Below are 11,452 nucleotides of genomic sequence, written 5' to 3' on the forward strand. Positions count from 1 at the left end.
TAGAGCGTTTACCATGAATGCAGTCTCCATTAATGCGGGAACATTGTCTTTAAAATTTCCATCCTGCTATACCCTGGATCTTCTGCAATACAGATTGAATCAAGCCCTAATTTAGAGGTACGCCGCCTTTCAAATCAAATGTGCCTAATGTTGAGATACAAAAATGACACTGCATTGCCCATAGACACTGAAGACAAATGATGAACAGGTCAATAGCAGCTTAAGAATTCCTTGTTGAAAATGCTTTTTATTATTGAATTACGAAATTAACAAACATTGCGACACATTGCTGTTTTGTTTGTTTTGATTCATTTTAAAACAATTAAAGCATTTGGAAAAAATAAGAAATAGATTTCAAAAACAGAAGACATACAGCAGATGACATGTACAGTAGAATATCTAAAGTTGATGGCTTTCCTACGTGTTTTTAGGGGGCTCAAAGGACTCGAACAGACAAGAAACTGACAATTACGTTTTGTTCTTTTTCTCTTGGTCTGCAATTTATCCCAATGCATGATAGGAGTTGTCCAAATTCCATCATGTGATACTATAACCATCCAAACAAAGGTCACATCACCTATTGATTAGTCCACAACAGCAGCAATGCTTTTTACGTCTTATTTGCGGCACCCAGCACAACAAATGTTTCAGTCAGTCTTCTGCCCTGTGAACACCACAATGGTCATTACCCTACTGGCCATGTAAAGAATGTTTGAAGTAAACAATGTCTGAAATATTGCAATTCTATCCATTTCAGTGCTTGGTATCCTTAACCCTCTGTCCCATAAAACACAAGTGTTCTTTCACCATTATCCTCAAGACATTCCTCTTCCACCTCAGGCCAGCTGTAAAGAAAATCTCATTTGTCCCATCAGTCAAAAGGAATTGGAAAGTGCATTGTTTTTGCTATGGGTCTGAAATGGCCACACAATGGCCAGTGAACAGGTTACAATGTGCTTGTTGATATATATATATATATATATATGTGTTGCCCCTTAGAAGAACATTAATGATGAAATTACAAAATTATGTAGCCAGTGTTATTACTATTACCATGTTTTCACACCACAGTAGCACCTGAAAAGTTCAACCAGACCACTCCTTTTCGTACAAATGATATACAGATGTCTTTTCTTGGTTTCGAAACCTACCCTATTGCAAGGGAATATTGAGATCACTGGGCAATATCCAATCCCCTTTTTCTGACAAAGCCAGAGTTTGTTACAGGCGAGGGGAACAAAAGAATACTGATGCAAAACAAATGGCTAACTTTCAATCAAGCTCTAGAGTGTCTGGTTGAACTTGCCATCAGTAGTGGGGGTATAAGGAGTTGCTCACAATACCCTCATTGGTCAAACGGTCTTGGTGAATTACATTTTAGAAGTAAACACCGTTTCAATTTCTCCTCAGATATCACTCCAGCATTTAAACCCCAATGCCTCCCATGCTGCTCCTTAAAAGACATTGTATTCAACCACCACACAGAAGAGAAATCCCTCACAATGTAAATCGCACAAACTTGTAATAAATGCATATAGTTCAGGTACGTTACTAAGGAAAACATCAATACGATGGCCATCGATACTATGATCAATGTTAGGAGTAGACTGGTGACAAACAAGGCATTGAGTAAAAATTGGCTCTTTTCCTATGAGACACTGTGGCTTTACAGCTCACCCAGTGAACCATTTGCTGTTCTACAGGCAGATCAGAAGACATCAGAACGCAAGGACACATTTAGAAAATATTAGCACACGCCATAAATACAAGTAGATATGGAAATAGTCCGATGTTTATGAACAGTCTTTTGAAATCTCTCCATTGTCTCTGTATCCCTCCTTCAAACAGGAGGGATGTCAGGAAATTATTTGTCTCATTTAGTGATTTATTGATAAATTGATCGTAGGAGAGTGCAACTATAACCAGATGGCTTTACTTAATGTTGATCTAAAAATATGTCTTGCTTTCCAGTTTTCGCCTCATGAATGGCTTTGCTGGCATTTCTCACCGCCATGTCATCTGTTTATTGCTCAACAAGCAAATTGAGGTGCTGGAGTTGAAATGAAGGGATGACACTGGCTAGTACAGGTGCACACATTTGGGTATACATTTTATTTGATTTAAATCACACTGACGCGTATGAGAAAAACAAGCGGCTTAGCCCTTGAGGGTTCCTGGTGGCAAGAACACAGCTCACGGTTGGCTTGGTCCAAGTTTGAGTGTGCTTTTTGTCTGCCAAGTAGGGTGCGCTGCTCACCCTCCCCCACAAAGTAGCCATAACTGTCCCTGCTCAGAGGGCCAGGAGGGTGGGTGAGTTGAGGGAGTCCGAAGACTGATCCCCGCTGCTGCTGCTGCTGCGCAGGTGAGCCTTCGAGCAGGACTCAGAGGATGGCGAGGGGCTCTCGGGCTCCAGCATGCTGGGGTAGGTGAATATGAGGCTGGGGGCGCTGGGTGTGGATGCTGGGGTGGAGGCTGCCACCACCGGGGTGTTGAGGCTGTCACTATCGCAGAAGATCCCACTACCTCCCCCAAGACAGATAGGCTTAATGACAGAGCGCTGGGACTTGCCTTCCACGTCGTCTTCTTGAGGTTCTTGCTTCACCACAACGGGGTTGATGGGGCCTCGGGGACCCAGACTGTTGCGCATGGTCAGAGGGAGAGGGGCACACTGCTGCTGGCCCCTCTGGTGGCGATCGTTGGGGGGCAGCTTGCACATGGGGTTGTGGGCCACCAGCATGAACTCCAACTTGTCCTTCTCCTTCTGCAGTGTTTCTATCTCTTTCTGTAGATCAGACTTCTCTTCCTCCAGTTCCTCAGTCTCCTGTAAACCACAGCAACAAAAACCAGCTGATAAGGACACATTTAAAAAAAAAAAATCTTCAGTATCTGAAGGGTTCATATTCAGCTCAATTACAATTCTGGTGTATGATTAGACAGCAAAGCCCCAACCACTGTTTAAGGTTCATTGGTAAATTTCTGCATCACCTAATGCTACCACAAGAGGTCATCATTTCCCCAAAAGAACCCAAAGCACATTGTACAGTGCCTTCAGAAAGTATTCATAACCCTTTACTTACTCCATTCTGTTGTTTTACAGTCTGAATTAAAAATGGATTAGACGCAATACCCCATAATGACAGTGAAAATATGCTTTAGAATTTTATTTATTGAAAATGAAATTTAATTTAATTTTAATTTATTGAAAATGAAATACAGAAATCTCATATTACATAGGTATTCACACCCCTGAGTAAATACTTACAGCGGTGAGTCTTTATGGCCAATTTCAGAGCTTTCCACACCTTGATTGTGCAACATTTGCCCATTATTCTTTTCAAATGTATCATTGCTAGACAACCATGTTCAGGTCTTGCCATAGATTGAAGTAGATTTAAGTCAAAACTCAGACACAGGAACATTCACTGTCTTCTTGATAAGCAACTCCCGTGTAGATTTAGCCTTGTGTTTTAGGCTATTGTCCTGCTGTAAGGTGAATTCGTCTCCCAGTGTCTGGTGGAAAGCAGACTGAACCAGATTTTCCTCTAGGATTTTGCCTGTGCTTAGTTCCATTACGTACATTTTTTTATCCTGAAACTCACCAGTCCTTAACGATTAAAAGCATACCCATAACATGACGCAACCACCACTATGCTTGAAAATATTGAGTGATACTCAGTAATGTGTTGGATTTGCATCAAACATAACACGTATTCAGAACAAAAAGTGAATTGCTTTGCCATGTTTTTTTTTGCCTATTTTTTTCTTTAGTGCCTTGTTGCAAACAGGATACATGTTTTAGAATATTTGTATTCTGTACAGGCTTCCTTCTTTTCACACTGTCAATTAGGTTAGTATTGTGGAGTAACTACAATGTTGTTGATCAATCCTCAGTTTTTTCCTATCATAGCCATTCAACTCAGTATCTGGCCTCATGGTGAAATTACTGAACGGTTTACTTCCTCTCCGGCAACTGAGTTAGGAAGGACGGCTGTATCTTTGTAATCACATGGTGAATTGATACACCATCCAAAGTGTAATTAATAACTTCATCATGCTCAAAGGGATATTCAATGTCTGCCTTTTTTATTTTGAACCATCTACCAATAGGTGCCTTTTGTGAGGCATTGAAAAACCTCCCTGGTCTTTGAGGTTGAATCTGTGTTTGAAATTCACTGATCAACTGAGGGACCTTACAGATGTTCGTTTGGGTACAGAGATGGAGGTCATTCAAAAATCATGTTAACACTATTGTATTATTGCACAGTGAGTCCATGACACTTACGCATTACTCCTGAACTTATTTACATAATTCCACTGACATTATGGGGTATTGTGTGTACTGAAGGCCAGTGACAAAAACAATCTCAGTTTAATCCATTTTAAATTCAGGCTGTAAGACAACATTTGGAAAAAGTCTAGGGGTATGAATACTTTCTGAAGGTACTGTAAGTTTGCTAAGGAAAAGAGTTGAGATACAGCAAAAGGGCAATCAATACACATCTTGGCGGTGTGACCGTTATCCTGATACTAAAAGTAATTCCTATTACAACTTTGTCCAAACAAAAAACACATTCATGTTTAAGGTTGTTCTCAGATGGAGCTACGTGATCTAACACGCAAAACACAGCGTGTTTCCTCTAGCGTAATGTGTCATTAATGTGTCACGGACCCAGCAGAAAAAGACAGACCCTTAGAAGCCTGTAGTCACCAGATCTCGGGAGGGCAGAAAACAGATAAGTCACAGGCCTGTCTGAGAACTTTGTCTCCAACACAAAGATATGAGAAAGTAGGAAACAAACTAGCAGACCCCCCCAAAAAGAAAATGAGCAATAGAACAAGATGATAAGTTTGCTGACATGGCTGGAATATGACATTTCCTGATTTGGTAATTCAACTAAGAGTCGTGTGATGGAGGGAAGGCGTTTTTGCTGGAAGCAGTTGGGGGGAGTTGGAGGGTGTAGCCATGGATTCGTCAAAATTGCATGGGATAGTAAGAGATGAAACTCCCACTTTATAAAACATCTCCCATTCATAATGACAGCCGCCTGCAGCACATTCCTTTCCTGTTTCTTTTGTAATTGAGCTAATGAGTCTAATTAGTGCTGTCTGCTTAGCTAGGAGGGTTAGGGCCCAGCCCTGTCCACAGATGTCTGCACCCAGACAAAAACCCTTACATCCACTGTCAGCACGACTTAGTGCTAATAGCTAAAGTCCTCCGAGAGACCTAGACAAACCAGTGTCGCAATGTTCTGGTTTGAGGTCGACGCATAAATACATGCAACACTGTTTGAGAAGTGTTAGTGAACTGAGCTGAACATGAAACTGTCCTGCACAAGGGAATGTTTTTCCCCCTTTGGTGCCTCGTTTGTACTGCAAGTGCACAACATATGAAGAATTGTAGCAACTAAGTTGACAAATAGAGAGTCTCTGGAATTTAAACTGACAGGGGCGTATGTATGTGCGTGTGTGTACGCGTAGGAGAGTGTTGTGCAGTTGTCTAACTAACCCCTTGGAGCATCTCGGTGAGCTCTCGTCTGCGATTGCGGCACTTGGCGGCTGCCAATTTGTTCCTCTCGCGCCTCACCCTCCTCTTCTCCTCTTCCTCAGGGGTAAGCTGAGGGCAAAAAGAACACTTTGTGAGTTGTCATTAACACTTAAGCTGAACAGAACAAGTAGAGAAGCTTTGGGTTTACAACTATAAGCCATCTTCAAAAATCACCAAATTCCTCACATCTTGGTACTTTGAAAGTAAAACTGTTTTACAATATTAGATGTTTTAAAATGTTGCTTGCCGCCACAAGATGCTCTCTACATATAAGTAACTTTTGAACACAAGCATCTGTACACTTGTGGTCCTCACCTGCTCATCTCTCCTTCGTCGTACGCGGGTGTCCCCGACAGAGCGTATGACACCCGGGCGGGCGAGGGCAGTGTGACCCAGGAGCCCGGGGCTGTTGGAGAGGTGGTGGCTGTAGGGGTGGGAGCGTGAGTAAGGGTTGGACATGGAGGTGATCACTGTGGGCTGCACCATCCACTGCAGGTCCTGGCTGGTCGTTATGGCGTTTATCGTGGGGATGAAGGCACTGCTAGAGCCAGGCATGTCGGCCCGGTATTTCTAGATACAGGAAAGGTAGCAAAGAGAAAGGGAGGTTGGGAGAGGGAGAAAGAGGGCAGATCAGGAGAGAAATGGTGAGTGGTAGTCCTTTGCTTACTTTTGCAACCTCTGACATTTTCCCGGGAAGCCCAATTCAACCACTGCCAAAATCAAACTGTTTCTAACACAGACTGAAATTAAACAGACTTCCCCTTGCTAATCAGGAAACTCTTGGGTATGTTGTGGTGGACTGCTATAACAATTGCTTCATGTGAAGCTGGTAAAATTATATTTGTAGTGTAGCTAGCCACTGAACGGCTCGGAATTCCCTGCCAGCATGCAATTGGAGCCAACTCGTGCTCTCAAATCATATCCTCATGTCGACAGCAGATGGGAGTTATATTCATAATATTGCTAACTTAGCTAGCTAACATACACCTTAAGAAAACAATATATATTAAGTGGCTAGCATTAGCAACATTTGGAGGTCAATGAGACTGCATGCTAGCTAACCAGCTGGGCTAGCAAATAATGTAACAAAAGTATAATTTCAGATTTTAAAAATACTCCATGAACTGGCTCTGAATTTCAGGAATCACAGTTGCTCCTCCTGCAGCACTGTTAAATTATTCAGCCATTTAAACATTTACCATTAAATTATAAAATTAAAAAAAAAAACTGTTTATCAACATAGCCTTCACAGGCTTTCATACCATTTAAAAGTGAGCTTGTCCAGGTGGTGGACTCGACTATCCATTGGTTGCCCAAAATTCTGGGGCAGGGCCTAGCAAGTAAGTTCTGTGTGTCAACTCTAGGGGAAGACCCATCATTGTATTGGAGTAACATACCAACATGGTGACTATTTCTCAGATCTCAATTTCCATTCATTTTTTTTTTCTCCACTTGTTACAGAAGAAAAAACACCATGTAGGCCATTTGACTCTGCTATCAATTTCCAAGCCCTGTAGCTTAACCACCTTGAACACACAGGTCACCCACTCTTAATCATACTCACAAATCCTTTACATTGAAGCCTACTGTAGTAGTGAATCACTGACTCCACACACACAAACACTGTCTAGATTTGCCTGTTTAACCCCCAGAGTGGCAGTCAGTGACACATTCAGTGAATCATGGTGGGAAAGCCCGTAGTGCTGCTACTGCCTCCATCTTACTATGGCTATAGGAGAGAAGAGCTTAGTTGCGTCAATCAGCAAGTCATCTGGTGAGCAACATGGTATGGAATTGTACATCTCTGGAAAAAAATACAATCCATGGAGAAAGGACAAAGGTGTGATGACTAGTTTATACCCGTCAGAAAATGTGATAGTTGTTTTGCATTGGCACTGATAACACTGGATGGGCCCATCTCTTTCCATATACAAGTGTATACTATACTATATACTATCTAATAAAATAGATTATATGAATAGATAAGACATCAAGGTTACTTGGGTATCTGAAGACTATAACGCTCATAAGACAGTGACACATTTTACCAACATTGTGAGTCGCAGCACAGAAGTGACCATCTATGAGGCAGAATATAGTAGAGGCCTACTAAATAAAGCATACTCTTAAGCCCTCATGAGGCACCTTTATGGTGATAGAGTTAAAGGCAAGGATATGACACCAGTGAGCATGTCCATTGTACAGACAATGAAAGCTCTTACAATGTTCGATGATTAATTCATCCATCCATTATGTTGTGATGAGTCATGTTGGGGATATGTAACTCATGTGCATAAAACGGTCAGTTCCAGTAAGGCGGAAGCGGTATTATATTAGGCTAGAGAGAAAAAACAGGTCCCCCACCAAAACATTCCAGAAGTGAGGCAACAGTGAAAATTCCATTGCATTCATAAATCTCAGGGGCAGATAACTAACCAGAAGGTAAAGCTATAAATTGAGTAATCTAATGGTTGGTTACAATAAATTGAGGTGCCCGTTGCCACACGGAGAGGTCATACATTTCTGGTATAGAGGGGGGGATATGAAAATATGTCAAGTAAGGCGATTGTGCAAACTTGATTTTAAAGACAATAGGTGAATCGACCGTGGGTAAACTAATTAAAATGCATGAAAAGCACCATTGTTTGGAAACATTTCAGGTGTAGGGTCCAAATAAAACACAGCCAACACGTTTCATGGCACCGAGATTTGTCTCCAATAAACTATCATGTCAGACTTAGTGCCCCGGAAAACTTTCCCCGCTTTCCCGGATTCTGGTCCTTAATAACATACTGGGACTGGACCACTGCTGTAAGAGAAGAAAAAAAGACCACTTAAACAATACTTGTCCTCCGCCCCCAGAAAACTAAAATGTAAAATTCCAGGAACTTTCGCCTGCATAATACTAAACCCTTCCAGGGTAGAGAAAGCACCAACGGCAATGCTTGACTATCTCGAAGCTGATGTAACCCATACGGTCATTTGATGTATAGGCTCATTTCAAAAGACAAACTTAAACTATGACCAGTCCAGCTATTGTGCTTCCGCACGTCAACTGGTTCCATTTGGCAGAAGCAGACACCGTCATCATGACAAAATCCAAAAATTGGCACCCGTCTTCAGCGTGATAGCCTTGACAATACTGTAGCTACGCATCAAGTTAGGCCTACCAATCGAAGAGTGTGTCAAGTGGGTAGAAGCTCAGACAACTGCAGTGACATTTAGATACAATGAAACTCAAATTAAGCTAATGATAGCTGTGAATATCAATATTTTCATTTGAGAGAAGAGAAAATACAGTGTTGGTTACCTGGTAGCTTGAGGTAGAGATTGGACTGCCGATCGTGCTGCTGCCGCTCGTGAATGACTCTGGCTGGGCCGGAGAAGTGCTGCTGCCGCGGGACGAGGTGTCGTAGTTCACGGCGTAGTCCTGGTACATGATCCAGGAAAGAGGACGATTTCAGTAGATGATATGAGCTCCGACGCTCTCAAAAAAAGAACAGTTGACTTGAACAGTCTTTAAAACACTGAGAACCCTCACAAAATTCTCAAAATAGCCTGGCTATTAGTGCAATAAATCCAGTCTCTTCGAAATGAAATAACTTAAGGTAATTACCAAGAGGTAAAGCCGATTTTTTTTTTGTCCACTCCAAAATAATTCTCTCCTTGAGAATAACTTCAGCTATTGTTCTTTCCTCCACTGCTAGCCTATTCGGGTGTGCTACAAGAGCCAACTTCAAAAAAAAAAAGTCAGCAGGACACCTACTTTCGCTGTCAAAACAGAGTTGACGGAGAATAGACACGTTTTGCGTGTGAGTCACAGACAGAAGCTTTGTTTGCTTTCCACCTCAGCCTACTAAATAGAATCCCTTCCCCAAGACACATTTATTTCAGCTATCCCTTGGAACAGTTCTGTATTTCTTTCTATATCCCTTCACCGAACTTCCTAAGATGACTCACTCTAATGGCAATATGAACAAATGCAACCGCTTATCAACGCTAACGGCTCCCACGTCACAGTCCCTGGGCGTAGACACTTCACTTGGGAAGGGGTTATCACAGCTAAGATTGTAAAAATCAGCACACAGTATCATAAATCAGTTTTATTGTTTATACATGACATAGTTAAATGGGATTTATTATGTTTATGCTAAATGTTTATGCACATGTATGTAAAATCCGTTGGAGGTGAGAAACACCGTTTGTCTGATTTGGTACGGTCCATTGACGCATGTTTCCTGAAATGGGCAGTTGCGTCAGAGGACACGCGTGTGGGTTTCCTTGGTAAAGACACGTCAGAGACTGGAAGGGATTACCTCCCCTCCCTCAACACACTTTCTCATCTCTTGCTCTAGGGAAAGGGTATCTGGGCCGCACAGAGCAGGTCTATGCAGTTAATCACCGCATGTTATATCTTTACCAATCTTGCAGTCCTTGTAGATGTTCATTTCATAACTATTCAAAGTGTTTGAAGCTTTTGATTTTTACCGAAGAGAGAGAAAGAGAGAGATGATATCCCTTGAAAAAAAAAATCGCAGCTTCAGTATGTCAATTCCTGCCCTTATGTGTAGCCCAAGTAACAGATAGATGTCGCTAGGCCAACAGTAACGGGAAATAATAAATGAAACGCTACCACTTTCTCGACATTCTTTCCCCCGTCTCGAGTCCTCATAGCACATAGAACTATTTGGACCAGTGACATTTCAGAAAATACATCTTGCAAAGGCATATTGCTTATGTGGTTCATGCAGGATATATTGGTTATTTTGCTGTAAGGACATCTGGAAACAAAACACAACACAAAAAAATGCTATGGAATTATCATAGAGTGCAGCTGTGGATAATGTGTTACACACAAATGTGTGTTTCATAGCTACAGCAAAGGATGCGACATGAAATGTGGGGTAATTCAGACGCAGTTCCAGGAGGGCATAGAGCCCACAATACGCCACGTAGAAGAGGCCTACTAAATGCCAAATTAACTGCAATCCAATGTTATATGGTTCCTATGTTAATCGTTAAAACCACAACTACAAATAACACCACTAAAATAGTGTTTGTTACATGCATCCTTGCCAAGAAAGCGTAGATGCCTACTCAACAAACTACCGTTAAATTAGGTCTACACTTGTTTAGGAAACGTTCAAAACGAAAGACCAATGACAGAGACCAAGGGTGTTCTTCCAATATGACACAAAAGGAACAACAAATATTGGGAGTTACCTCAAATGACCTTTGAATTAATTGAGTCACCCTTGACCTATAGCCATAATCTGTTCAAGATAGTTTCCAGAGTGGTCCAATATGAAAAGCCAGGCTAAAGGGAAATAGTTGAAAGGTAAAAGCTACAATGAGACCAAAGGTGATATAAAAACTTAAATGTAGGCTTGGGGTAGTGCCAGATAGAACCTAGGCTATTGATCATTGCGCCCCATCCTCCACATTTGGTAGCCTGTAGATCAGGTGTGCAAACAGCCTTTGGGGTTTACTCCCTCTCAACATAAACAATGTGTTATATAATCCATAACATGAATTATAGTGTGTGATGTGCAAGTTTCAGCATAGGTAATGAAATAACTAATTTTCAATCTATTGCATCAGATTCTTATGACTAATTTAGTCTGCAAACTGACCTACATGGCAATGATGTTTAGAACAATAAAGCGCATTGGCCCTTTCCTGCATTTGAGTCTTTCTGCTGCCGAGTTCCAGTCAGACATGTGAGGGGGTCATCTATATTCATCACCAACAATGTGAGGAATGCTGGGTATGAGAATGGCAAATTGCAGGAATCAAAAGCAGGTACAGTGGGGCAAAAAAGTATTTAGTCAGCCACCAATTGTGCAAGTTCTCCGACTTAAAAAGATGAGAGAGGCCTGTAATTTTCATCATAGGTACACTTCAACT

General features: G+C 41.6%; 1 protein-coding gene across 3 annotated transcripts; it reads right to left on the reverse strand.

Annotated features, from left to right (window-relative positions):
• Window positions 1-227: 227 nt before the first annotated feature.
• On the reverse strand, window positions 228-9,519 carry LOC112261460 (fos-related antigen 2-like). Of its 3 annotated transcripts, XM_024436791.2 has the most exons (6): window positions 9,162-9,519; window positions 8,856-8,975; window positions 8,185-8,354; window positions 5,861-6,115; window positions 5,507-5,614; window positions 228-2,821 (listed from the first exon to the last, which is right to left on the reverse strand). In XM_024436791.2, the coding sequence occupies exons 3-6, from the start codon at window positions 8,185-8,187 to the stop codon at window positions 2,291-2,293; spliced, it is 897 nt and encodes a 298-aa protein (XP_024292559.1). In that variant the 5' UTR covers window positions 8,188-8,354; window positions 8,856-8,975; window positions 9,162-9,519; the 3' UTR covers window positions 228-2,290. The 3 variants fall into 3 exon arrangements, with proteins under 3 accessions (XP_024292559.1, XP_042185727.1, XP_024292558.1); XM_042329793.1 differs by lacking the exon at window positions 8,185-8,354 and having other exon boundaries at window positions 9,162-9,518; XM_024436790.2 differs by lacking the exon at window positions 8,185-8,354 and having other exon boundaries at window positions 8,856-9,519.
• Between the last annotated feature and the right edge of the window lie 1,933 nt (window positions 9,520-11,452).

This window comes from Oncorhynchus tshawytscha, linkage group LG11 (genome assembly GCF_018296145.1).
Source record: "Oncorhynchus tshawytscha isolate Ot180627B linkage group LG11, Otsh_v2.0, whole genome shotgun sequence".
Lineage (NCBI taxonomy): Eukaryota > Metazoa > Chordata > Actinopteri > Salmoniformes > Salmonidae > Oncorhynchus > Oncorhynchus tshawytscha.

Coding starts and splice junctions, on each gene's coding strand:
- LOC112261460 (XM_024436790.2), bottom strand. CDS start 8,984: ATGTACCAGGACTACGCCGTGAACTACGACACCTCGTCCCGCGGCAGC. Junction 6,116..8,855: donor TCTCTACCTCAAGCTACCAG/GTAACCAACACT, acceptor TCCTGTATCTAG/AAATACCGGGCCGACATGCC. Junction 2,822..5,506: donor TCACCGAGATGCTCCAAGGG/GTTAGTTAGACA, acceptor TGTGGTTTACAG/GAGACTGAGGAACTGGAGGA.